The sequence below is a fragment of the Indicator indicator genome, chromosome 29 (assembly GCF_027791375.1).
Source record: "Indicator indicator isolate 239-I01 chromosome 29, UM_Iind_1.1, whole genome shotgun sequence".
In the NCBI taxonomy this organism is placed as follows: domain Eukaryota; kingdom Metazoa; phylum Chordata; class Aves; order Piciformes; family Indicatoridae; genus Indicator; species Indicator indicator.
Genome location: NC_072038.1, coordinates 11142355 through 11170199, shown reverse-complemented (window position 1 = coordinate 11170199; position 27845 = coordinate 11142355). Strand labels below are relative to the sequence as shown.

Here is a 27845-nt window from a genome sequence, read left to right as displayed (position 1 = left end):
AACCTCAGCATCAAAGGGACTCAGTATCCTCCCCCCACCAGGATGTAGCTAGGGTCCTGAAAATAAGCAGTGAATGGAAGCAAGTCCCCATTAGGGAAGGCAAGAGAGGGACCCCACTGATGAAGCCTTCCTATTTCAACTACAGGAGGCTTCGCACTCTTAGGCTCTTGTCCTGCTGGGGCGCTTCGACTATCCTGACATCTGCTGGAAAAACCGCACTTTAAACTGCAGGCAATCGAGGAGCCTCCTGCAGTGCCTCGGTAACTTCCTGAGCCAGCTAATAGCCAGCCCTGCCCGCGGGGGATGCAATAATGGACCTGACGGTCACAAATCCAAGTGAACTCATCATTGATGGCGAGACTGCGGGCAGCCTGGGCCCGAAGGCAGGCATGGGCTCCCAGCGCACCGAGTCCCGGCCGGGCCCTCAGGCCGGCAGCTCAAATCCCCGGCCGCGGGCGCGCAGTTCGGAATGCTCCGCGCAGCCGCACGCCGGTGCGTGGGCCGCTGCCGCCAGTTCTGTCCCTCTCGAGCCGCCGTAGCCGGCCCGCTCGGCGGCGGGAGGAGGCGGTGCGGGGGGGCCCGCGGCGTGAGGGAATCCCAGGCCGCAGCGGCTCCGCTTCCCCAGCCGAGCCCCATGTGAGGCGCCCCGCGCCGGGGCCAGGGAGCGGGGCCATGAAGAAGGACGTGAGGATCCTGCTGGTGGGAGAACGTGAGTGCGGGAGGGGCCGGGCCAGCCGCGGGGCAAGGCGGGGGCCGCGACTGTGGGGTAGGGCGGGGGCCGCTGAGGTGAGGGAGAGTCACTGTCGCCATGCCGCCGGCTGTCAGATTGCCCGGTGCTCTGGTGTCCCTCAGCCCCTCCTGGGCTCCTTCTCCTCGGGGCGGAGAGCTCGCCCCAGGCACCCGGGGAAGAAGGGGAGCCCCGGCCCTGCGAGGCTGGCGGAGGTTGGGCTGGGAATCTCCGTGACCGCTTCGTGCTGGAGTAGAGCAGTGGGAGGGACGCGCCGGCGGGCCCGGGAGCCTGTGCCTGCGCTCGGCCGTCAGCTCCCGGGTTCTTCTGTGCCTTCGCTGGATGTCGGGCTCGCAGCGTGGAAGTCAGTTGGCGGAGTTGGTTTGCGTCCCGGACGTCCCTGGAGATGAGACCGCGATGAAATCCTTACCCTGTATTTGGCCTGTTTAAACTTGTTTGTTTGTGTGTGGAAACCAAGCGTAAATCTTTCTGTTTACTGAGTTCGGAAATAGGTGACCAGATGTGCTCCAGGCAGTTATCCACCGGCTATTGCGGGCTTGTGGCTGGGACAGAGCTGGAGAATCCAGATCCTTCCTTCTGCCATTAACTTACTGTGTGACCTTGAATAAACAGCACGTTGTGGGACATGCATGCCAAAGATACAGGGGGATCTATGCTGCCGCTTATGTTCTTAGAATTATGTCCTTAAGTTCACGTTTAGGTGCCCAAATAAGTGGCAAGGCTTTCAAAGGTCCCATGCGAATGGCAACGAGGAAGTGCTGGTTAGCTAGGTGTAAAGTGTGCTTAAGTTCCTCACAAGAAAAGAATACAGAGTAATTACCAAGTGTTATTAGTAAAATTATCTAATTATACTAAGAATGTAGCACTACTAACAAAGCTTTCATGAGAATTGAATGCCTGGTATACATTTATAGTACAGTTATTTCATACTGTGGGTATTCTCTGTGCTCTCTAGAAAGATCCTCTTCTTTAGAGAGGAATCTTCAGGGAGATGGTACTATGCAGAAAGAATTAACTCGTTCAGCTCCTATATTATTAACTCATTAATCTGGTATTTGGCCAGTTCTGCAAGACTCAGTTTATTTAGAAATGTATTTATGGATCTGAATACACAATTGAACTTCTCTTCCTAACTGAGCTTCATTTCTGTGTCAATGGTGGGTTCTGAGCTGGCTCTGGACAGAGGTCTAAGTGCAGGTGTAACAGGTGCTTTGGCTTGGCAGTTAGGTTCACACTGGTTCAGCTGAACACTCAAAAGTCTCTTAAGTGTGGCAACATGTAGAACATGGCACAGAGCAGAGGCTGAGCATCATTATGTCTTATTTTTGTTGGAACTGTAAGGAACAGAAGGGAGAAGTTTGTGTTACACATCGATAGAACTTGTCAGTTACACCTGTTAGTATTATTTTGTACACATCTTTTGTATGCATGAGTCTGAAATCACAAGTCAGTCTAGATGATACTTGCTAGATGACAACAGCAGACCATCAAGTTCAGACTCCAAACTATCAAATGAAGATCTTTTGTTGTAACCCTGTTTCAAAACACAGCCTTTTCAATCCCCAGTGGTCCTCATTTTAGCTTTGAGGTTGTTTTAATCCTAGTATTCAAGGTTCAAATATCAATTTTTAATAGCCAGTAATTCTCAGAATATGTTCAGCATGTTATTTTATGCAGCATGATCTAAAAGACTTCTCTAGGAGGAAAAAGATGAGTTAATTATCACAAAGTGCTGTGCTGTTCTCTTCATCCTGCTCAGCTCCTATTGTTCAGGCTGTTATTTCTAAGACTATAAACAGAGTTGGAAAGGCAAATGGGTGACCTAGATTCAGGCAAAATAAACAACATCTCTACACCTCACCTATGGATTTTCATTGAAAACCCCAACTCTAGGACACTTGGAAGTATATCAAAAGCTTATAAATACTGAGTGGCTTTGCTAACCATCAATCTATAATCTTCAATTTTCAGTCCTGTAAAATTAATGAAATATGTTTCTATATCTGCAAAGCCAACCTGTTTTGTCACCACTTCAAATTAAAGCTGACTTAGTCAGATGCAAAATACACTGCACTGTTTCCAGTAATTATCTAATAACTTTACTTGCCTGTCAGGGAAGGAAGTGCTTATCTCTGGAAACAGGAGAGCTTTTAAAGTTCTGGTTCTGTTGGGTGAAACTGGAGATGTAGTTTATGCAGGAGGACACCTGGCAGTGTAAAGTGCCAGGTAAAGTGTACAGCTTTAACTGCTGTATCTTTGATGAGAGCACAACCAGGCTGCTACGAAACCTGTGTCTTGCTGCTCTCCAGCTAATACTGCTGGGGAAGAATTAATACCTGTTCTCCCTAAGGAAAGCAAAAGTCTTTCTCCTCAGGATAGTTTATTTGCTTTTTATATTTTTGTAATAACTACTCTTTAACTTACTGTGATGAAGAGAAGCTTTTATTTCTGGATGTCAGAAGGCCCCTTGTTACTGTACCAAAAATAGTCTTGGATAAGCTGAGTGTGTTTGACTAGATCATCAGTTCAATAATACCATTTTCACTTGTACAGTTTAATCTCTTCTTCTTCTCTTCTTCCAATGGTCAGAGTTATATAGTTGAGTAGACAAGGGTAAATGCAGCGATACCAGCAGAACAGATTCTGTTGGTGATGTTTTGTGTCATGTTCAGCAGGAGCCAGAGGCACAGGCACTGACTGATGGTGAGCAGTGTCTGGGTTAGTAACACTCGTGTGCTAGCAAAGGTGCTGTGTGTCCAGGACAAAAGGAGCTTTTGCTTGAATTCCAAGCTGAATCAACTTGTAACTTGTTGGAAATACATGATCCCAGATAACAGCCGCATCTGAATGTTTTGGGATTTAAGAGATGTCTTGAAAGCAGATAAAGCACTAACGGCCTTTAAAGGCTTTCAGAGGAACAGGACATTGACAGGGAAAACCTGAGAAGTTATGAAACTTCATTTTCAATGATCACATTAAAGATTCTCAAAAAAATCCAACTGTGATTATCAGGAGTCTGAACATTGCTGGTAAACAGTCATTTGAATAGAGTTGAATAAGAAGAAAATAATATTTTCTTCAATAGAGTAAGAAAACTGACTTTGGAAGGGCTGGTGGTTTGAGATGTTTTCACTTTTCACCTTATTGGTATCAAGGAGATCATGCTCTCATTCTTTCAAAGCAGTCAAACTAGATTTGGAGACTTTGTCCACTGGTGACAGAGCCATGTCTTCTTTGCCAGCTCTTATCTTTGGTAGTTTAGGACTGAGGCACAATCATATCATGAGTACTGTAAAATACTGAATTGCTAAACTTTGTGTTCTCTGATTATTAAGTTGTGTTAATTTCTGGTTTGTTTTGAATTTTTGTTTGTTAGCTAAAGTGCTCTGTATGAAGGTTTAAACCTGCCAATAATTTTGTGTAAGAGCAGGATTTGATTCCCTTCTGGATGAAATGGAGAAGTGTGAAATGGATCCTAAGGCTTTACAATAAAAGAATGATGAGAGTATTGCTATCATCCATATTTAAGATACTTAAACAAGAGATAAGAAGCCTCTTTAACATGGGCAACTGGAAAATGTTTTTAAAGTACTTCCCATTTTAAGATGGGATGCAGATATTGAGTGTAACAAACCCAAATTATCTAATCTGTTTTTAATGCTTTTGCAGCCAGAGTTGGGAAGACCTCACTAATTATGTCTCTTGTCAGCGAAGAATTTCCAGAAGAGGTAGAGCATCCTTATTTGATTTCTAAGTTTTATTTCTATCCTCTTGTATAACTTGTCCTTTGAAAGAAAAAATCAACAGGCTCTGCTTTAAAATGTTTCCCATTTTGAAAATAATAAAGTTTAAAACTGCAGTGAAGACTTCTGGACAAGTGATGTAGGAATTTAAATTGTATCTGGGTTCCTTTCTTGTTTTTCATGTGGGTAAAAACCTACTTTTTTATACCTGAGGAATGTTTGGGGGTTTAAGGAGTTGAAACTGGTCATTACTGGCAGCATATTTCAACATTAGAGACTTACAAATGAGAAGGTGCTAAAAGAGGCAAGGCCCTCAATTTTTGTGTTGCATTTAAAGAGAAAAATGAATGAGGAATTAAAAGTCACATTCTATACCTTAGACATTTTTTGTGACTAGACATTGCCTTTAATTCTATTTTTGAAAGATGTTTTACTCTTTTTGAAGTAAAAACCACTCTTACTTCTTTCTTACTGAACAGAAGTGAAGCTACTTCTACATTTTATTCCTTTAAAAAAGCAGCACATAGTTCTCTTTATATCATAAAGAGAACTGCAGCTGCTGCAAACAGTTAAACTTTTTACATTTAAACATGAATGTTTATTTTTTCTGATCACAAGTCTTAAAATAGACATCATGTGCCCCCTTTTGAGGCTACATGTGCTGTGTTTAATGCAAATCAGAAGGTTACCACGGTTTGTGAGTCAGGATTAGATTGTTAACATAGTTGAATGTAGTTCCCAACCTTGCAGGTAGAAAGGAGCTCCAGTTTCTCTCCTTAAACTGCTCACAGACCCATTTCTTTGGCAGGTTGGTTGTTGATATATTTAATGAATTGTAGGCCTCTATTCACTTCTCAGCTTCTTCCTGCAGTATTTCTCTAAAGAGAAAAAGCATCATCTATATAGAACACAAACCCTGCCTGAAATTACAGAAGTAACTCTGAAAAACTGCTGAAAGAGACAGGTACAAGTCCTGCAGGTCAGGCATGCAGAGCTCTATGGGTGTGTGGAAGGATCATCTCAGACTCTGAAACAGTGCTTAATATGCTGAGTATTGTCAGTAATTCTTCCTGATGAAGACTTGAGTAGAGCCTGAAGCTTTACAAAAAGTGACTCTTCTGGTGATTGGCTCTTTTCCTTTTGGTAATAAAAGAAAACAAATATCATGAAAGTTTAATGTCAGCAGGTAAAAGGCAATAAATAGAGAGCTGTGCAGGAAGTTTTCATTAACATTAGTTTAAGCTGATTTTTCCTGGATATGGATTTGTGTTCTCTGGAAATAAAATGGCCAGCAGGAACAGCAACTTTGCACTTGCAGAACATACATTTTATTAGCATCATGTTTTACTGCTGTTTATTTCCAACCTGAGGTCCCACCACGAGCTGAAGAAATCACCATTCCAGCTGATGTCACCCCTGAAAGAGTGCCAACACACATAGTGGATTATTCAGGTAAGGGCTGCAAAGCGCTGATGCTGTTGAACTGGTGTGCAGTGGAATTATCTTGCTCAAGAGCCTCTTCAACAGTTGCACTGGTGTGGGACCAAAGCTACAGATAGGAAAGGAATTAAAGCAGAAACTCATGGAATAAAATTACATCAGATGATGCTGACTAATTCAAAGGTAATTAACTGCTGTTGGTACTTCCATGAAAGACAGTGGTGGCAATATTCCAGTCAAGTCATTGTTCTTTGGGAGGCAGATCTGCAGTTCAAAGCTGTGTACTTTCATGGAATTCAAAAGTACTTTTCTTTCAGTGAAGAATTTGCTAAGATGCAGGGCACTTTACTTTCTATTCTGTGTCTTTCTACATTTTTAAGTCTGGACACCTTATCCTTTTGTGACAGCTTTCATATTTTGTAATTTCTTTTTTGATCTGTTGTAATCTTGACCTTACTGAATGGATAGATAAGCTTGGTATCAAAGGTCATATGCTGTCATAAATATATATATAGCTGTTGCACAGCCAGAAAAATCCTTCTCCCATTATTATAATAAAGAATTAGGCCATGTTAGCAAATAACCTTGCTGTTTTCACTCTCCCTCCACCACTGATGAAATATCTTAGGGGTATTTACCTATTTAGAACAAAGAAGTAATGCAGTTGTCTTTCTTTGTGTGGGGTTTGTTGGTTTATTTGTTATTGGACTTGAGCTTAAATTTATGTGGTGTTTTTCTTTCTATTGAATAACATAGTTCATGAATTAGGTTTACAGAAGCTTGGTAAGAAGAAAAAGACACTGCAGTAAAATTAACACATGCCATATTCTGTTGTAGAAGTTTACATTATGGAACAGTGTTGCTAGTTATTATCCCAGGAAGAGGCTGTTGATAAATGTAGGAGATGCAAACAATAATTCATTCCAGAAAGAACCTATCTACAAATGTAATTATTTCTCATTAAAATAGCTGCTCTACAATGTGTGTGTAACAGTCTGTTTGGGTGTTGGGAGTTAAGGGATCAGTTTAATTTATTGTTACAGCAGAAACACTCTTTAGTGCATCACATAAAAAGACATTTAAACAGCAAGAGCTTTTACAAGGCTGGCTTCTGAGTGTTGTGAAACAGTGCAGTTTCTGAAGCTTTTCAGTTTTGTTCACAAAAGTGCTTCTCAGTATTAATGGATAGTTTGTTCTGTTGAATGCAGAGGCAGAGCAAAGTGATGAGCAGCTTTACCATGAAATATCACAGGTAAGTGTGCTTTAATGTTTACTAGAATATACTTTCTGCTTTTGAAGAAATCTTTGCTTTTAAGTTCATTGGGTTGCAGTTTGAACTGAAGACAAAAATCCCTCTCCTTTTTCTTCCCTGGCATTTCATTTTGTTCTATTTTGTGTCCTGTGCTACAGTAAACCTTCCTCTATTTAAAAAAAAAAAAAACAGGTACTGCCACTTTGTTGGTGAGTTCAGCTTAAGCTTTGTCCTGTCTGAAAGGACAGAATCTAAGTATCTTTTAGTCAGTAGGCCAAAGGTCTGACAGCTTTGTAAAGAAATAATCCTACCTTGGAAAGATCCATTCCTCTTCTTTCTGTCATCTTGTACAATAGCATTTTTGAATGTCACAGGGTTCTTGGTAATTTTGTCATTCCTTCTGTTTCCTATTTTCAGTTCTTTCTGAGCACCTTTGCACATGTTCTCTACAGTCTGTCATGGTGTTGTGTTCCATTTCTGGCATTTAGTTCGGTGCTTGAGTGGAGGCTGCAAGTTACGATTCTTCAGTTGAGCTTTTTTGGTAGCATAGGTGTCTCTGCAGGCATAAGCTGTGAATGTCACACTGCAAGACAAGCTTTTTGGCACTTCTCAACATCTAAATTATTTGATTTAAGCTGTTGCTTAGGCTACAAATAGCGTAAACAAGTCAGGGGCAGAGCTTTTGACTAATGGTGGAATGTTCTTACACTGTTATTATGTGGTTCTTAATTGTCTCTTTCGCTCTAGGGCCCCTGAACTGGAATTTCAAGCTTTTTGTTTCTTTTCCTTTTTAGGCAAATGTGATTTGTATAGTATATGCTGTTAACAACAAGAATTCTATTGATAAGGTATGGTAACACGTTTTACCCAGTCATTGCTTGAGAAATTGCTTGTGCACTGTGTTGGCAAGCTGGAAACTGCATGGGATAATTAAAATGCAGAAGGTGGTGTTTGAGACCGAGTTAAGAGACTGCACAGATGTATTATTGCTCAGTTTTCAGTCATTTCAGTCATCTGACAAAGCTGCTCTTTAATCAACTCCAGTTTTTATTTGTTTCCTCTTTTGTGGGTAAATATCACACAGAATGTTAGGAGTTGAAGGGACCTCAAAAGATCATCAAGTCTGACCCCCTGCCAGAGGAGGATCACCTAGAGCAGGTCACACAGGAACACATCCAGGCTGCTTTGGAATGTCTCCAGAGAAGGAGACTCCACAACCTCTCTGGGTAGCCTGCTTCAGGGCTCTGTCATCCTCACAGTTTTCCCTTCTGTTCCTGTTGCACCTCCTCTGCTCCAGCTTGCGCCCAATGCCCCTTGTCCTGTCCTTGCACATCCCTGAGCAGAGCCTGGCTCCATCTTCCCAACATTGCCCTGCACATCTTTATAAACATGAATGAGGTCACCCATCAGGCTCCTCTGCTCCAAGCTCCAGAGCCCCAGCTCCCTCAGCCTGTCCTCACAGGAAGATGTTCCACTGTCTTCAGCATCTCCTCTTTTGGGAGAGAAGCAGTAGCAGTTGTAGTCAAAGTTGTGCATGGTTCAGTTCTCTTTAATCTGACAATGTCTCTTTCATGTTTGTTTTTCACCCTGCTGTAGGTAACAAGTCGCTGGATTCCTCTCATCAATGAAAGGACAGACAAAGATAGCAGGTGCATAAGTACAACTGGGACATGTGAATTAGGCTGAGCGTCAATGGGTGGCAGTGGACAGTGTTGAGGATGTTAGTTAAGAGAATCAAATTCTAAACTTAAAGTTTATATAAGAAACCCAAGCAACAAGAGATTTAAAGTATGTAGGTCTGGTAGATGTGCCAGCAATGCCATTTATTTGGAATTTTGTGGGCAGCTTCTACCAGGTCTGTTGGTACAACTGGTTTTGGTTACCTGGTCTGTGTAGGTTTTCTGCTGATGGTGGTTTTGCATAATCATAATATGATCAGTTCCTTGCATGTTTAGCTGTCTGCTTTTTGTGGTGTCATCAAGCAGTACATTTGTGTCTTGGTATCACAAGAAGTGACTGAAAACTGCTGTTGTTTAGCTTGTTGGCTGCCAGTGATACTTAGTTACATCATGACAATAAAATAATGGCTTCTTGTGGGAGGTAGGGTTCTAAATTAAAATTAGATATTTTATCCTTCTTTCTTTGTTTTCAGATTGCCTCTTATTTTAGTTGGAAACAAGTCTGATCTAGTGGAATATAGCAGTATGGAAACTATCCTTCCCATAATGAACCAATACACAGAGATAGAAACCTGTGTAGAGGTATGCAAGACTTTCTGAAGTTAGAATGAGTAACAAAAACACCTCCTTGCCAAGCATGTATGGTAGCTTTTTAATAGAAAAGTTGGTGTTTGGAGATTCTTCTAGTGTTGAAAATAAAATATTCAAATGTAAGTCAGCATCATGGTGAGTTCCTGTGGTGGTTTGTTTTTTTTTTTTTTTTTTTTGTTCTTTAAAGATTATATAGAACTTAAATTATATAGCAATTAAATGTTACTGTCAAATTCTTCTAATATTTAGACCTTCCTGATACCCTTGCCTTTAAAATATATTTTAAATTTAATATTAAGCCAGACAGGTGTCTGCAAAGTATTAAAATTGCATTAATGTGGGTGATAGGCCTCTCTTTTGAAACTAGATACAACTTTGATATCTTTGTTCTCGGTACGACATCAAATTGCAGTGAAACCTCCTTTATTAATTACTGAAGAAATGCAGGGCTAGATGTTTTCCAAATAGCACTGTACCCACCAGAGAGGGTTGGATCTTTACAAGTTTGATGCTTATTTAACTTTCAGAAGAAACCACCAAACAGTCAAGGAACAACCTAATCAACATAAGGATTTCTCTTGCAGTGTTCAGCCAAAAACTTGAAGAATATATCTGAGCTATTTTATTATGCACAGAAAGCTGTTCTACATCCTACAGGTCCTCTTTATTGCCCAGAGGAGAAAGAGGTATTTATACATAGATTCTAAGAACAAATAATGTAGGGGGAGGGAAGTTAATAATTTTCCTGTTCTTTCCTTTGGCATTTCTCTGTGTGTTCTGTTCCCACCATTCCCTCTTCACATGTCAAGCATCACATTCCAGAGCCATGGTGATTGTTTGGTGTTGCATTCATCTGATCTTTCCTGAAGACAGTTTTTTTTGTTGCCCATGTGAACTGCTAAGTAAAATTAGAAGCTTTGATGATGGCTTTATTCCAAATGTAATGTGATCTAACTGGTGTTCGTTTTGGTTCTCTCTATCCACATTTCACAGCAATTCCATTTATTTTGGGGAGAATACTCCAGACTTGACCTGACTTAAGGGAAAGAGCTTTTCTGAGCATCTTATGAGACTTTAGCAAAAGGGATAGGAGTCAAAATAAGTGGCTGGTGTTTAAGAATCACAGGTAGTTGGCTGAGTGTATTATGAAGGAGTATGCTTTTTGTTTGTTTTTTTTTTTTTAAAAACCAAACTCTAATATCATGGGCAAATAAAATCTCTAAACATAACTTCCACATAGTGTTTGGCAGTAGCAAAGTTGCTTCAGTCATGAATACTTGAAATAGAGAACCAGAGAATAACTCTGTTTTGATTTCTTTCATCAGAAACATCTTTAATTTTATCTCAGTGTTACTAACTCATATTGTACTGAAATCTTTTTGGTTTTCCAAAACCAATCTCTGTGCAATCTGTGTGACCTCTATGAAGAGAAGAGTCCATCATCACTGTAGTTGTTGGGAGAGAATTGCCAGTGTCTCTTTTCCTTCACTTGGAAGGTATCCTAGCAATTATTTTGTCCTAGAGATAGTCCATATGATCAATGCTTTGGCTGGTAGATGAATGAGCCCTGTGAAGATTTTCAGTGTTTGGTATTTGAAGCCTTCTGAAGCCATAGTTGAAGTGGTGAATAGTGACAGTGTGCTTCTTTAGAAGGAGGTGTCTGTAGTTCTAGAGCCACTTAGCTTTGCAAGGCTGCTTTTTCCCCTTCACCAGAAAAAGTTTAGGGGGAGAAAAAAAAATCGTTCAGTAGTGTTTTAGAGCTTTCTGTAGCAAGAAGCCTGACTTTGGAGAACTATTTTCTTGGGGGTTTTAGTAATTAAATAGTGCAACTTTCAGCCTGTGAAGAACTTGCGGCTCTTCTAATGATTATAGAAAGATATTTAACATGGAATAGTTGCTTTAAAGTTATGGATGTAAATTTGCTAATCAGGATTTAGTTTCCTCCTGCTTTTTAGATTTGTGTATGTCTGTATGAATATCTCTGTTTTAAAACTGTAAAATGAAGCCTAGCATTTGTTTCGATGTGGTTTAGCTGCCTGATGTCATTCAGTGTAATCTTTTGATGTTCAAGCCTAGAAAGATACTGAACTTTGTTTTGTTCCTTAGATGAAGCCTGCCTGTATTAAAGCACTCACTCGCATCTTTAGGATTTCTGATCAGGATAACGATGGCACTCTCAATGATGCAGAGCTCAACTTCTTTCAGGTAACTCTTCTGCTTATCTTTTCACCAGAACTGTGTAGTTTTAGAAAAAGAAGTGACTGTTTCTGAAGGAACAGCAGTAAGCTGAATGCTAAGGCAACCAGGGCTAAGTGTTAAAAGTCTCAAGTGCAGCATGAAAGACTGGAGCTGTGATAATGGAAATGGTTTTGATTTTATTTCTAATCATTGTTCAAGAGCAAAATAAATTAAGAAAATGGACAAGACCCAATGCTTGTATTTAAAAATAAAATAACGTTTGTATGCCTTAATTTCTACCAAGAAATTGGATTGTGCTTTGCTGGCTTATCAGAACATTCAAGGCTCCGCTCCACACAGGACAGCTGCTTGTCCAGCTTAGCAGCCACTGGTCCTAACATGCTCTTTTTGGGTTTTGTTAGAGAATTTGTTTTAATACACCACTGGCACCTCAAGCTTTGGAAGATGTAAAGAATGTAGTCAGGAAAAATGTGAGTGATGGAGTTGCAGATAATGGATTAACATTAAAAGGTAAGCCTTATTTAACTCTTAAGAGATGTGTCTCTGTGGTTGATAGTCATTCTTACATGAAAGAGCTTGTCTTTGGGAAGGTGATCTCTGTTTTAATTCTTTTAGACTACAATAGCTGGGTGCCCTATGATATCAAAGGATGATCAAAGTGGGGAATAAGGTGAATAAAATAAGGTCTTTCTTACTTCTTTTTACAGAGGTTAGAATCCAAAAAAGTCCACTGCTTCCTAAGACCTTGTCTCCTAGATAATATGCATCTTGTCTCTATGCTCACTGTCTGCAGCCCTTGCCAGCAAGGTGCGGTGTCTGTCACATTTTAACAGCAAGTTGTACAGATTTGCTCAGAGCAGATGGCAAAAGTAAAAGGAGAAAAAAACATTCTCTTTCTGAGTGTCAATTGTATCTGCTCTGCTTGTGCAGTTTACATGTGTAATTGGACTGGTGAGGAATTATAGAGTGGGAATGGTGAGGTGTAGCCTTGCTAATCAGTGAAGCCTCAATGTTCATTAAACCCTGCAAAGTGGTAAACAAAAATCTTACCCAGTTATTTTGGTATGGGAAAGCCAAAGGCAGTATTCCAGGAGACCACTCTGCAGGCTTCTTGTGAAGGCTTGCTGGTTTAAATTGTTGAAAATGTTGCTGTCTTTTCTTTCCATACAGCTAAGTTCTTCTAAAATGTTAGTGCTGAAAGAAGAAGACAACAATAGAAAAGCAAGTGGGTGGCTCTTTGAAGGGGGCTTCTGCAAATAAGATGATTTCTGGACCTTCAGTATGTGTAGATAATGCTTTGGTGTTCAGCCCGGAGGTTTAAAATCTGAATGTGTATTGAAAACTTTGTTGTTTTCAGTCCGATTCTGATGTTATTAAAAATACTTGTGGCAGATAAAGCACTTCAAGCCCTTGAGATTTCATCATTTGATTTCTAGGTTTTCTTTTTCTACACACACTTTTCATCCAGCGGGGAAGGCACGAAACAACCTGGACTGTTCTGCGTCGGTTTGGCTACGATGATGACTTAGAGCTTACACCAGAGTACTTATTTCCCCCGTATGTGTCACTTACTTGAGCTGTCCTTAACTTACATGCATTTATTTTGTGTTGCCTTCTGCTTTGCCAGGAGGAAAAGGTTGTTGTAATGTGTTTATTTAACACATTGTTACATCAGATGTCTCCCTTAGTTTGTGACCAAGCAGCCAAAATCTTCATGTGACTGAAAATCAGGAAGAATTGTCTGTTGTACCAAACCATGCACTGCTGTCTGTGTAAGAGAGATGGCAGAAGAGACTCCCAGTACAGTGAATCTGAGCAGTTGCTAATTCTGCGTGGCAACAAATTTAAAAAGTAGTCTCTAATTTGCCAGTTATTTCGTAGCACTTGAGATCCTTTGCAAATCCCCCAATTAAAAAGTGAAGAGATTGACCAACTCTGCAGCTTCTTTTCAAAATGTAGCTACATCATTTTCTACTAATAAAAACCAAAACACAGAAACCAAACAACCAAACCAAACAAAAACCTGATTAGATTCCATGATAATACAGTAAATATACCCTAATAATAAATATGTGCTTTGATCTCTCTAAAGATAAATGATTAAAGCTAAATGCAAAGGTCAGATACCAAAAGTTGTCAATTCCAAAAGTCTGTATTTTGAGTTTTAGTATTTTATAAACATGCTGAACATGTCTTGTATTTGTTTTTGTTTTCAACAAACAGGTTAAAAATTCCCCCAGACTGTACCACAGAATTAAATCACCATGCATACTTGTTTCTTCAAAGTATTTTTGATAAACACGATTTGGTAAGCTTTGCATTCGAGTCTGTTTTCTGCCCTTAGACTTAAGAGCCATACTTTGCTATGAATTTTCTTTGCAAGAAGTGTGATTTCTGTCATTCTCTTATTCAGAATCCATCTCTGGCTTAAGTTATGCAGTCAGAACCAGCCTGCTGTTTTTATTTGTCTAGGAGAGCTGGCAGGTGGAGTTGTGCTACCAAAGTCTTTTTTCACTAGCTGATATATTTACTCTTATTTAGAAATATGGAAAGAACAGTGATTAGAAAGAAAGCAGCTGAGTTTCTTAGAGACAGTTTCTTGAATCTTAGAATCATAGAATGGTTTGCATTGGAAGGACCTCCAAAGGTAATCCAGTCCAACCCCCAGCAGTGAGCAGGGACATCCCCCACTAGATCAGGTTGCCCTGAGCCTTGTCAAGCCTGACCTTGAATATCTCCAGGGGTGAGGCCTCAAGTACCTCCCTGGGCAACCTGTTGCAGTGTTCTACCACCCTCGTGGTGCAGAACTTGTTCCTAACATCCAATCCAAACTTCTCTAATTTCAAACCATTGCCCCATCCTGTCACTGCAGGCCTTTGCAAACAGTCCCTCTGCAGACTTCTTCAGGTACTGGTAGGCTGCTATTAGGTCTCCCTGGAGCCTTCTCTTCTCCATGCTAAACACCCCCAGCTCCCTCAGCCTGTCCTTGTAGCAGAGGTGTTCCTCCTCTGGACCTGCTCCATCAGGTCCATGTCCTTCCTGTTTTGAGCATCCCAGAGCTGGACACAATACTCCAGGTCAGGTCTCACGAGAGCAGAGTAGAATCACCTCTCTCAACCTGCTGGCCACACTGATTTTGATGCAGCCTAGGCTGCCATTTGTCTTCTGGGCTACAAGTGCCCATTGTTGGCTCATGTCCTGCTTCTCACCCACCAGCACCCCCAAGTCCTTTTCTGCTTTCTATCATCTCATCCCCCAGCCTGTATTGATAATGAGGATTGTTCTAGTCTAGGTATACTGGAAGAAGGCATCGGTTTAAAATAGACATGAGTTAAGTGATGTATGCCTGGTATCCTCTGCTTGTTTTCAGGACAGAGACTGTGCTTTGTCTCCTGACGAATTGAAAGATTTGTTCAAAGTCTTCCCTTACATGCCCTGGGGACCTGATGTTAACAACACTGTTTGTACAAATGAGAGGGGCTGGATTACCTACCAAGGCTTTCTCTCTCAGTGGACGTAAGTGTGATGGGTTCCATTTTAGCAGCTGAGAACTCTGAGTATGATAATGTCTTAGTAAATTCTTCTTAAACTTCCACTCTTTCTACTAGATTTTAAATAGTCAAACATTGACCCAAGCAGCCACCTTTTTATAGGCATCCTCAGACAGCTGTTACAACCTGTTCAGCATTTGACCAGTATTTAGTGCTAACAATGAAGTGTCTCTTCAGACCGTGGGAATCTCCCTGAAACTTGTCAAAATATCGGTTGTTCTACTCTGTAGAGATGCTATGAGCAGTGATAATCTACAATCAGATCTTTCCCTATTGAAAATACAGAAAATGAGGAAAACATTGTTTGATGAGGAAAAAAACGTGTGTAGGTTGCTAGGCCTCAGGCAGTGCTGCTGCCATGGCGTTGTGCTGGCTAGAAAGACTGGAAAAATTGCCACCATCCTCTTTCAGGGTGTTTTGTCCTTCAGTACTACACAGTGCCAGGAATCCTTCTATCGTGTCAGTCTGGAGTGAGGAGGAAAAAGCCTGTTTCAGTACTGTAAAGATGCTAACAATTTAGAAACTTCTTTTTGTCCACTCTGCTAGACTAACCACGTACTTAGATGTACAGCGCTGCCTGGAGTACCTGGGTTATTTGGGATACTCAATACTTGCAGAACAAGAATCTCAAGCATCAGCAATTACAGGTAACAAAAAAGTTGGATTTGATACCACTTCAGCAGATTTCTAATTTTAAATTCCTAAGAGTAAATGGTTTCAACAAATGATCTGTCTTGTTTCACTTAGTCTTAATTTCTGCTCAAGTCAGGCCTTTGAATTTTTTTTTATTGGTTTGTGTGTATTTTAGTGTAAGTGGAAAACTATTTCATGTTTTCACCTACATGCATCTGCATCTTGTGAAAAACATTTGTGTTTGTTTTCCAAAGTAACAAGAGACAAAAAGATAGACCTCCAAAAAAAACAGACACAGAGGAATGTTTTCCGATGCAATGTTGTTGGAATGAAAGGCTGTGGGAAAAGTGGAGTTCTTCAGGCTCTTCTTGGAAGAAACCTAATGGTAAGAAACCTTTTGCTTATATTCACCTGTGAGTTAAGGTTAAAAAGCAAAACAAAATGATCGTAGAGCCTGGCAGATTATTACTGAGTTTGCAGAGTTCTGTGAGGGGATAGAGAATTATTGGAGAGAGGGCAATTTAGTTAGCAAATAGGCAAAGGTCTACATAGAGTCCAATGACTACATCATAGATCAGAGCTTTACATTTACTTGCAGAGTAAACCACAGATTATTGCATATTTTGTTCATTAATAAATGGAGCTGCTCAAAACTAACTTAAATGAGGAAGTTGCTGTGGTCTAACATGGAATTCTGCATTTTCAGAGGCAGAGGCAAATCCGTGCAGAACACAAATCTTACTATGCCATTAATACAGTCTATGTGTATGGACAAGAAAAATACTTGCTGGTAAGGCTGCCTTATTATTGTTTGCATGTGACTGGTTACTCTTAAAATTCAGTGAATTATCCAGAGCCTTATGCAAACAAATTCCTGGTTTAATTGTATCTTCATAAACATGGATTCCCTTCGATCCTTTTCCAGCTCAAATATCTTCTGGTTTTACATATTGCTAATCATTTAAACTGAACTTGTTCAGGACTTGTTATTTTTGAAGGCGTGACCTAAATTGTACAGAACCCAGACCACTGTGTTTACCCTGCAGGGCTTCAAGTTATGACATATGAGAAGTCATCAGTAATAAAGAATCTGTCATGTAGGGTGGGCTGAAGTTAATCTGCAGTGGGTGAAATGCCCTTCTTTAAAGTTCATTCCACTGTGGTTTTCCTTCTTGGTAATATGACATCTTTCTTTGTTTTCCAAGATCTACTCCTCAGCTCTGTGGTTTTCCTCTGTAGGATGCACACCAGTTTCTATGGGAATCTAAAGGCTTTGTGTTCATGTCACTTTTTGTGCTGAGGTTGTGATTGCCTGCAGATGTGATGTTAACAGCTCACTTATGTTTGCTGTGTGGTAAATTCCTACTATTTATTTCATTAATTCTGCCTACTGCTATTCCATTAATTCTACTGATACATAAAAATGAGCCAAAATATAGGGAAAAAAAAAGGTACACATTTCCTTTTAACTGCATAATGGCAAAGCTTTCCTCCCTCTCTGACCATCTTTTTTTTTTTTTTTTGCTAGCTACATGATGTCAGCGATTCTGAATTTTTAACTGATGCTGAGACCATATGTGATGCTGTCTGCCTGGTATATGATGTCAGTAACCCTAAGTCCTTTGAGTACTGTGCCAGGATTTTTAAGGTTTGTGTAGTTTATATAAGCAAACCTTTACATTTATAGATCCTTTCACTGGCTAAACACTCAGTGTCACTTACTGGTCCTATACTCAGTCTTTAAAAGACATTCTTTACAAGTGCTGCTTGTATGTGCCTGATATATTAAAAATGCAGTTGTGTTACTCGTACATCTATTTGTCTATCTAAAATATTCTGCTTCTACAAATGCCTCACATTAGTACAATGAATTTATTTTCTTGCTGCTGCAAGCAGTTCAGCTCAGGCTGTTCCAGGCTGAATCGCTGAATTCAGCCTGGAGAACAGAAGGCTCTGGAGAGATCTTTTAACTGCATCTCAGTATCTGAAGGGGACCTACAGGAAGTCTGGAGAAGGACTGTTTAGAAGGGCTTGTAGAGAGAGAATATATGGGGCAGTGGTTTGAAACTGAAGCAGGATTGATTTAGGTTGGAGATCAGGAGGAAGTTCTGCACAATGAGAGTGGTGAAATACTGGAACAGGTTGCCCAGGGATATGGTAGAGGCCCTGTTCCTGGAGACATTCAAGATCAGACTTGATGTAGCCCTGGGTAGCCTGATCTACTTGCAGGTGTCCCTTCTCACTGCAGGGGGCTTGGACTAGATGACTTTTGAGGGTCCCTTCCAACCTGATGCAATCTGTAAATATTTCCTATACTTTTTTTTCTCCTTTCCATTTGCAGCAGCACTTCATGGACAGCAGAATACCATGCTTAGTGGTAGCTGCAAAGTCTGACTTGCATGAGGTCAGACAGGAATATAGTATTTCTCCTGCTGAATTCTGCAAAAAACACAAAATGCCTCCACCTCAAGCCTTTACTTGCAACACAGTGGATGTGCCAAGCAAGGATATCTTTGTTAAGCTGACAACCATGGCCATGTATCCGTAAGTACCAGAGCTGCTCACTGCCCTCTTGCATGGGTCACGCACAACACCACTGCATGGCATCGTTAGCCACCAGGATGGAGCTGCCTCACTGAGCTTTAGCAACAGAGAGACTAAAGTGACTTGAGGAGAAGCTTCAAATGATTTCAAAGAGACAAAGTTGGTGTGTGTGCAGCATCCACTCAGTGTCAGCTGTTGGGGCTCAGGTGTTTTTTGAAGCCTGCTGTCCTTCATCCGGCTCCTGCTGCAAATTGCAATGAATACACAGGGTTCTGTGCTGTCCTTACTGTGGGTGCGCAGCTCAATATGGCAGTATTCAAATAATCTTGGTATTTTTGGGATGCTTGTGAATAAGCTGTACTGCAATCCTTGTTAACAGCTCAGCTTGACAGTTAATTACAAGTAAACTGACAAGTTAATTACAAGTTCACTCTTTAGTGAGCAGCAGTTTCCCCAGTGCACTGCTCAAAGCTTTGGTTTTATTTGCTGGGTGTTCATCACTGTGCTGCAGTTCATTAATAGATCTTAGATTTTTTTTTAAACAGAATTCTATAAACATCTTCTGGGCTTCAGATAGAAGATAGTTAAGCTCACATTCTTTACTATACATCTCACTGTTGCTAAGGTCACTTTGCATCTCTTTTTTTGGTGGGTGGAGCTTTTAATACAGTGTTGAACCACATAAATATTACAGCAGATGGAGTCTGGTATGACAGCTGCCATTTGCCTTAAATTGAATAGAACTAATGTCACTTTCACCCAAAATAAAAATATTTTTAAATTATTATTTGATTCTGTTTTTTAATACTGAATTTATTGAATTAGATTTGTAAAGCTTTTGTTTTCATTTTGTATTTATTTTGTAGCACTGGAATACTGGGAAACCACTAAAGTGTAGCACTGACCCAATGTCTTGTCATCAATATTCCTGCTTCTCCTTTAGTTTTCAAGCATGTGCCTTTGGTAGGGTGGGAGAGGTAGAGGTTCCTGTCACATTGTCCAGTGTGCATTCCAAGTGATAGAAAATGTGGCTTACTTTCCTTTGAAAAAGGGGTGTTACCTATTGCTGTGCAGACATCCTCTGAAGCCTTTAGATGCTTTCCATCCAAACCCAAACAAATTCAGCCAACTTTTTCCTTCACGCTTTGTGCTTTGCTATTCAGATCTGTGTGTGGTGGGAACAACAAAGCACCCAACACATGGAACATCTGACCTCAAAACTCTGCACAGCTGTAGTTATACCCTTGCTTCCCCAGTGTATTTTTTTTTCTCCACTCCTTACTCATTCAAATGTACCCGTTTTATTCCTAAACCTCTCTTGGTTGTGGCACAGTCCTAATGTGCACCTGATTTTTATGAGCAAGATTTCAACTCCTGTCCTTCTGTGTGTTTTCGCAGCCATGCCCGGTTACGCTGTATGTGCGCCTGCAACAGGTGTACATTTTGCATCTGTCAGAACTTCCTCAACTCAGACTTGCTGCAATCTGTAAAGAACAAACTCTTCACTGCAGTTCTTAACAGGTCCTTAACTTTATTTACTAGGTACCAGGTGTGCTTTGAAAAATGAAGGTTTTCTGAAAAAGCAATTGGTAACCTTATGCACTGCAGGTTTTTCGTTCCATAGCCACTAAATAGGCAGATGCTTGATTTAATAATTGTCATGAAATTGTCAAACTTTGTTTAATTTGAAGGTGCCTTTGGTCTTTTGAGCATAGTCCAGTGATTTCTTTGAAACATGACCAGTCTGGGAGTTGATTCAGGCAATCAGTGATTACACAAATGCTGTGGAGAAATTAGGACTGTGTTTTCAGGGAGCTGGTAATGGCCACGAAGTAGTGTCTGTAAATCTGTGCGATGCGTCTCACTTAAGACGTTATAGGTTTGTTCAGTATTGATTAGAGGTAGTGCCTCTTAGGTTGCAGTTGCACAAATATTTTCTTTAAAGGTACAGCCTGACTCTAGCAGTGTTGTATAACATATTACCTGTTTGTATTTGCTAGTTGTTTGATATTTGGGAATTCATAGAATTTCTGTGTGTGCGCTGTGCTTGGTTTGCTCAGAGTGGCTATTTTGTGTAAAACAAAATCTAAAGCTTTAAACACCCAGTTCCTCTCTAGCTGAAACACATGTCAGGATGGTTAAACGTTTGCAAACACTTTGGAAAAAGCAATTGGTGAAGAGAGAGAACTGGTTTTCAGCATTGAAAACGGTGCTGTACCTTGTCTTGTGTGTGCTGCAGGCAGCTTCTGACACACATGATTTACTAACACCTCAGCACTTTTCATCTCACCTCACCAAATGGGAGTTCAAACCAAACAATTTCGTAGTGCAGTGGCTCCATCCTTTATAGCCTTCTTGAAGGCGACTATGATAAATGTGATTCTTGGAAGCAACTGTGATAATGAGTTTATTTGAAGGCCATGAATATCCTGACAGGCTGCTGGGCCATGTATGTTATTAATTCTTATTGCTTTCAGATGTCACTGTTCCAAATAAGAGTGGCTGTCTCCTTTAAATGCAGGTTATGCACACATAGGAGGCCTGCTGATACACCCACCTACAGTCCTAAGCCTCTCCGAGGCACCACCTTATCCAGGATAAAAGTGTTAACCAGAGAGTGAGTTCAGAGAAGGGTGAAAACTTGTATGCTTAGGAAAAGACTGAGTATCAGTGGGGCTTTTGGGAGACATGGATTAGATATTGCACTTGGTTCCTCTGAAGTACTGTCAAGGACTCAAGATGTTAGTTTTTTTCGTAAGAAGTCTTGGGATGCTGCCATTCCACACCTTGTCACTAGGTAGTGTGGCATAAGCATAGGAATCAACTACAGCCTGAAAAAGTTTGTCCTGGGTGGGGAATTCCTCATAGACTTCTCCACTCAGCCTACAGAAAGGAAAAATGATTTGCTGGAATCTCTTTGCCTTCAGTCATTCAGTTAGTCACCAGGTTTGGTGGCAAGTTTCCAGCATGCTCACCTTATCTTACCAGCTCTCTTCCTAGCCAGCTCTTCATGGGTGTTTCCTGACTGAACACCTTGCCACAGGTTATTCCCCATCCTGTATGTGAACTGTGTGACTGCATGAAGATATCTGTGAGCAAGAGGGAAGAGCTCCTAATTGTAGGCTGAGGAAGAGAGAGATGATCTTCTTGTTTAAACATTGCAGTTCCTTAGATGTGTTCTCTGATGATTTGTGATTAGATCAGAGAGGCTTGGAATCAAGAAGGGTTTTATGATGGAGTTTATATAACTTTTCTTATTTTGCCTTTACAAGTGCTTACCATTTAGTCAGGTGATTGGGCAGAAGTACTCATTCTCCTGGTCCCTTTCTGTCCTGAACCTTTGGACAGTGTAAGTAGGTAAACTGAAATGTCCTGCATTATTTGTTGCTAAGTAATGCTTAACCAGTGGTACCAAGGCGAAATATTATTTTGTGTTTGAATGTTCCAACCATAGTCATTAAAGGAAAAACATTGCCTCTGTGCAGCTGAGCACCAGCCCATGCACCCCTCCAGTTTCTCTTTGACAAACTTCAGAGGCTGTCCCAAGCATCTGCAGGCAACCACAAAGGCATGTTCAGAGACATGGAAATTCAGTTTGGAGATGTTAGTTGTGCAGGAAGAATGGGATTGTTGGTTTGAACTACCCAGGATCACCTTTTGTTGGTTCTTTGCAGCAGGCAGCACTGCACATGCATGTGTGAGACTCATTCCTCTCCTCTACTATTCTTTTTAATTTGTTCTTCCCTTTAGGTATTCGTTTGTATTTGTCTGGCTGGCACTTAATCTCTTTTTACTACATTGGTTTACCTCATTTTGGCAGCAAGGTTTCTGCTTATGTCATTCTAACTTTTTGTTTTTTCAACAATGAGCTTGGATTTTTGGCTTTTTTTTTTTTTTTTTAGCTCCAGAGCATCAGTTTTCAGTGTTTTTCTGCTTTTCTTGGGTTTCAATCATTCACTTGTTGCCTTTTGCTTGTACAGTAGTGGCATTTTTCTGTGAGCTAAGTTCATTTCCAAACAGACTAATTCTAGTGCATGAGAATTGTGGTGTTTAGGGTGAGGGAGTCTTCTCAGAGAATGTTTTTCTTCCACCTGAAGATTTTTATACTGTGTAACAGAAGTGAAATTCTACTTGCACAAGTTTCAGGAGTTCTTTGTAAGAGCTGAAGTTCTTTTCCTGTGAAATTTTCCTGTAATAAGGGGAAAGCTTTAAGACTGTAACCTAGGATTTTTGTCACTGTGAGTACACAGATTGTTTTTCAAAGCATTAAATCTGGCTGCAGAAATCTATCCCCACGTTTAGGTGTTCCCCAGATCAGGCCACTATAACACTATTCTACTTGACTGGTTTCCTCTTTCTCTAAACTGCTTAATGCCTCACACTGAGCAGAAATTTGAAGCAGCACCCCAATTTCTTTCCAAATAGAATCTCTTGCATTAGCACTTTATGTTCTTTACCTGTTTTGTAGATAAGATGCACTTGGAGCTTTTCACATTTGATATGATTAATGCATAGGGGGAAAACTCAAGCTGCTGAAGTTGGTTTGCATCTGAAGAAAATACGTGCCTGGGGGGCAGCTGCAGCAGCTTGCGCAGTGCTACGTGATGGTTTTGGAATCCAGCTGCTTACATTTCACTGTTGGAACCTGTTGGCTGTCAGAGCAGGCTGCTGCTGCTTGCTGGCTGCTTGAACCTGCTTATTTTGGTGTGAGTAGCCATGGGACTAGTTTGTTGGCCTCACCGCTGTGCTTTTAAAATGCTTTTGTAATTAATTCAGGAATGTTTTCCAGCTTTTATGGTTAAACCTCCTCAGACTTGAGATTCTTCTGCTGCTGACATGGGCAAAGTGTCAGCACTGGTCCCTGACTCAGCAGTTCTTGTGTGCGATCATAGCAGGCATGCTTGGCTAACCTCTTGAGGAGTGCATGTTGCAAATTTCTTGTGAGTTGTTAAAGCCTCTTAAAAGAAAGCCTGCACAGATTTCAAAGATCCTAGTCAACAAATGGCAAATTACTTGACCCACTAGGAAGAGTAGGTTGAATAAAATCTGTCTTTTTGTCCAAAACATGTAAAATGGGATTGTTTTAATGTTCTTTTTTGCCAAAGGCAATGTTTCTAGACTTTTATCTGCATGGAACTAATTGTGTGATTAAATACACACACCAATCAGTTTGAGACTTTCAAAAGCTAGTTGTTATTATTACTACTAAGAGTTGCAAACACAACTTTCTTTATGGCCTCCTAACTACTCCTGTGTGTGTATGTGCAGATCCATGTGGATGTTCTACCCTTGGAGAGAATTTTTGTAATTCAGAGTTAGTCTCCTACTAGCAATGCAGGAACAATTTCTACCGCTAGTTAAATTTAGTTTCATAAACACAACTACCTTGAAATAAAAACTGAACATTATTTATTGAAGAGGTAGAGGTTTTCAGGATGCATGGAGAAGTTTTCTGCATTATGGTCACCACTTTTGTGTCAGAAAACCTGTGCTGGAGTCAAAACATTGATCCTCTTTTCCTATTTCAGACAAGGGTGGGTTTATTTTTTTCCCTTTAATAGCAGCTAAACAATATTAGCAATCAAAGTTGCAAAAGTGGAGTTTATGACAGCATAAGGAATATTTCAGGGGAAAAAAATGGGGTTTTTGTTTTTGTTTTTCAAAGGTGTAAAGCAATTGGACATCCACGGTGTTCTGAATTTCAGGAAGGATTTTTAGACTTTGGATTTTTGGGCTGAATCCAATAATTTCTTACTGAATTCAGTAGATTTCCTTGAGGTTATAAGACAAATCCCTGCCTTAATTTAGTTCAATTATTTAAATGAGTCTGTTACTGTTAGGCTTAGAAAAGAGATCAGAGTCAATTTACTCTCCCTTTAGACATAAAAAGAGGATTTTGTCATGACTGAGAATGTGTTAACTGTTTTTAAAAGGATGAAGCATGCAGGTTTCTTGCAAACTATTAAATATAGACCTGTACAAAAGTTAAAATGAGGCAAATTATAGATAGGAATCAGAAAATCTAGATGTGATAGTGCTTTATGAGGCAGTACAAAATCATTAATTTGCATTAAACAGCAATTTGCACATTTAAATTATACAAATAGTGGGGCATTTGAATTAACCAAATTAAACTTGAGAGTTGTTAGTTACCCAACAGAATTTGTCACAATCTATTGAAATCATGTTACACACAAGTGAGTTATTTTCCATACATAGATAAGGTTTAGAATTTACAGAGCTCAAGACAAAGGAATTTAGTAAAAATCCATCATGTGTCAGAGATAAAATGCAGTCTGGAATTGAATTATCAACAGTAATGAGATCTTGCCAGTTTTAGGGCCGATGTGTTGGAGTCATTCCAGTGTGAGTAGCAGAGGGACTCTGACTTGTGGCTGTGGTGCAGGAGTATTTCAGTATCCTCTGGACACATAAAAGTTGAGGCGTTGGGGATGGAGTGGGAAGAGATTCAGTTTCTTAAGCAGTGTTCTTTGTCCTTAATGGCATTTAGCCACATAAATTCATATATTTTACTTAGCTCTCCAAAAGAACAAACTCTATTTGTGTCTGTTGTTTCCCAAGCACTAAGTTTTTAACAACTGCACAAGACCCAGGGGCTAGATGGCTAAGAATGATAGGGCTTTGTTATTTGAGCATATTTGAGACCCTTGCTGTCATTGAGCCATGCTATGAACTGCAAACTGTGCATGTGTATAAAAAGGTTAAGACCCTACATAGATGAGTTGGGGGCCATGCTGTTAGCAGACGAGGAGAGCAGTATTATGCAGCAGGTGCACGCCGTCAACTTTGTAGAAGATTCCATCTTCATGGAGTCATCTCTTGGTCCACGTGTACTTGAAGACAGGTAACAATAGCAAAACTAAGGTGCCCTTGCCATTGCCTTTGCCCTTTCTTCCCCTCAGCAAACCACTTGACATCTAGTTTGCAGAGAGTTTGTCAAAACTAGCTATAGAAGAACTAATGCTTGCAGGAATTAATGACTTTGGTCTGTTCCTTAACCCAGCAAGATGTTCTTAACTAAGGTTAGGTTTTTTTTGGAGAGCTGTTTGTTTGTGCAGCAAAGAGCCTGTTCTTTCAGCATGTGGTTTGATAGTACACTGATCTCTATGGCTTGTATTGCTCCTGCAAATATCTATTAAAGTATAACATCAACTTTTTTTTTTTTTCTGTATTTTGATAGTAACAGTTCCTGCTTTATTAAACAGCTTCTATGCTAGAGCTCTGTAGGTGCTCTCTTGTGCACCCTGTATGCTCAGGACCTCTGTATGCTCCTTCTACTTCCTACTCACCAAGTAACCCATGATGTCTACCACAGGCTAAAATTCCTAGGCTAGTGGAGTTCTGTTCTATCTTAAACAAAAGCAAACAAACCAACCAAACTTTGCTGTCATTTAGGAATTTCTTGTGCTTTGAATTATGGCCTTTCTTGTAACTTGTGTTAAACAGTAGCTCCTGCTTTCTGGTAAGCTGTCATACTCGAGACTACTTTGGAGGATGGCCAGCCTGTTTAACTGAGCATGCCCACAGACTTCTGCAGTACCTGGGAGAGCTGGGTCATTGGCTGTCTCTATGGTCATGCAAGATGTGGCTTTTTCTGTCATATACTCACTTCATACTCTCGTTCCATTGTGTCTTTTTCTGTTGAAGCCATTGTCACTGCTTGTTCACTGGCACTTTTTCCTAGCTTTCAGCTTGGTATTGGATGACTTTCTAATTGCTGTTCTTATGACTGTACTGGGAAGAAAGAGATTTACAAATGGTCCTCCTTTTGATTCTAGCTTTTGGAAAAATATTACTTGCTACTTGTCAGTAAACTTTTGGGGAGGGAAGAAGTATAAGTAGATATTCAACAGAACTGGGAAGTTTTTTCCCAGAAAGCAAACTCAGCATTTAAACCCAAGGGTTTTGCTGGACAGAGTTGTTCTCACTGTGGGTTATTAATTATTTGTAGCTGGTTTTGTTTACCTTTTCTGAATGCTTGCTGATACTCTCAAAGAAGACACACCACCCTCCCTGCATTCATGGTTAATGCTCTGATCCTGCATTTCTCTTCAGCTGTGTGAGCTCTTGACTTTAGAGAGGTCTACTCATGTGCTCAGGGCTGCAGATCAAGTCTTAAGCTTTTAAGTAACACAACCGTAGTGCTCGTCAGGCTGAGTTGTAAGCTGCTGCTTGCCTGTGACAAGTGTAGTGATGAATTTCCAAAAGCAGAGTAGTTTAGCACAAGTGGTCTGATGTTCCTCTCATGGAATTAACCTGGTTTTGTACGTGTGCTAAATTTTAGGCACGTGACACAAGCGGACCTCAAGAGCTCCACGTTCTGGCTCCGAGCAAGTTTTGGTGCTACTGTCTTTGCAGTGCTGGGTTTCGCTATGTACAAAGCACTACTAAAGCAACGATGATCTGAGAAGAAGCACATCTGGCCCTACCAAATAAAAACTCCCCACTTTTATGTACATTCTGAATGCTTTAAATTCTGCTAGAAAATATTTATTTATGCAGAGTTACTTTATTAATATTTGTAATTCATGCATAAGATTATTTTAAATTATAGCTCTAACTAAGGTGTTATTGCATAATGTGTGGAAAAAGAGAGAGAGAAAAAAATCTGGCATCTTACCAGCCAACTGCAATGGCTTAACTTGTGAGGCCAAAAGGGAATCTGTTGTAAATAACCTGTACATATTAAAGCAGTAAGAAAAAAAGCTATTCAGAATACTGTCCTTAGGTGTCTCACCATGGTGACATACTGGTATATAGTTGACATTAATTTTTCAGTAGGGTAGGTTCAACTCCAGGAACAAACTTCCTCAAGGATTGCTTATTTATTTCACATGCATCTGAAGTGACTTCATCTTTTTGGGCTATTTAAGCTGTACCAGGCAGAATTTGTGATTTTCATTCTTACCTGTTATTTTTAACCAACGAACAAATTTCCCTACTAATTATGTGTTTCAAGAAATCACTGTTGCAGTCCTGGCCTATGATTTTTGTACCTTACGTGACCAGGGACATATTCAGCAGACTGATTTTTTCATTTAAAAGAAGAAATAGAAGCTTAAAAAAAAAACAACCTGCCAGATCAACTTTGTATGCCATGTGTAAGTTGTCTTTTTCCATCTTCCATTATGTTGTGTTTTATAACCCTTCTCTTCAGATGAGCAAATTTGTATATGATAAATGTTTATAATTCAACCAAGTGTTGCTGTTTAATTTTCCACCTCTGTCAATCATACCTGTTGAGAGCTGTGTATAAGATAAAACTGAAATAGTACACAGTGCCTATTCTACTGTAGTATATTATCTGCATGGGTCACAGTGCATTCTGTAACTGGCTAGAATTACCTAGAGCCACAGCTTTTTTTAATGATCAAGTAAATCAAACAGTAATTCCACATGACAAACCTATTTTTCCATTGCTGGCCTTTTCAAGTATTTCAATAA

At 40.2% G+C, this 27845-nt stretch overlaps 1 protein-coding gene across 5 annotated transcripts; it reads left to right on the top strand.

The window, feature by feature from the left end:
• The first annotated feature begins 672 nt into the window (after positions 1-672).
• On the top strand, positions 673-27845 carry RHOT1 (ras homolog family member T1). 5 transcript variants are annotated; one of them, XM_054393880.1, is made up of 21 exons: positions 673-709; positions 4418-4476; positions 5862-5943; positions 7140-7183; positions 7978-8031; positions 8780-8832; positions 9336-9444; positions 10038-10139; positions 11560-11658; positions 12054-12162; positions 13089-13209; positions 13876-13960; positions 15023-15168; positions 15750-15850; positions 16091-16221; positions 16543-16626; positions 17365-17484; positions 18178-18380; positions 19779-19901; positions 25102-25245; positions 26686-27845. In XM_054393880.1, exons 1-21 carry the CDS (start codon positions 673-675, stop codon positions 26801-26803), a joined length of 2124 nt encoding a protein of 707 aa, XP_054249855.1. In that variant the 3' UTR covers positions 26804-27845. The 5 variants fall into 5 exon arrangements, with proteins under 5 accessions (XP_054249855.1, XP_054249856.1, XP_054249857.1 ...); XM_054393881.1 differs by lacking the exon at positions 25102-25245; XM_054393882.1 differs by lacking the exons at positions 19779-19901; positions 25102-25245.

Coding starts and splice junctions, on each gene's coding strand:
- RHOT1 (XM_054393880.1), top strand. CDS start 673: ATGAAGAAGGACGTGAGGATCCTGCTGGTGGGAGAAC. Junction 5,944..7,139: donor ACACATAGTGGATTATTCAG/GTAAGGGCTGCA, acceptor TGTTGAATGCAG/AGGCAGAGCAAAGTGATGAG. Junction 16,222..16,542: donor TTCTTGGAAGAAACCTAATG/GTAAGAAACCTT, acceptor CTGCATTTTCAG/AGGCAGAGGCAAATCCGTGC.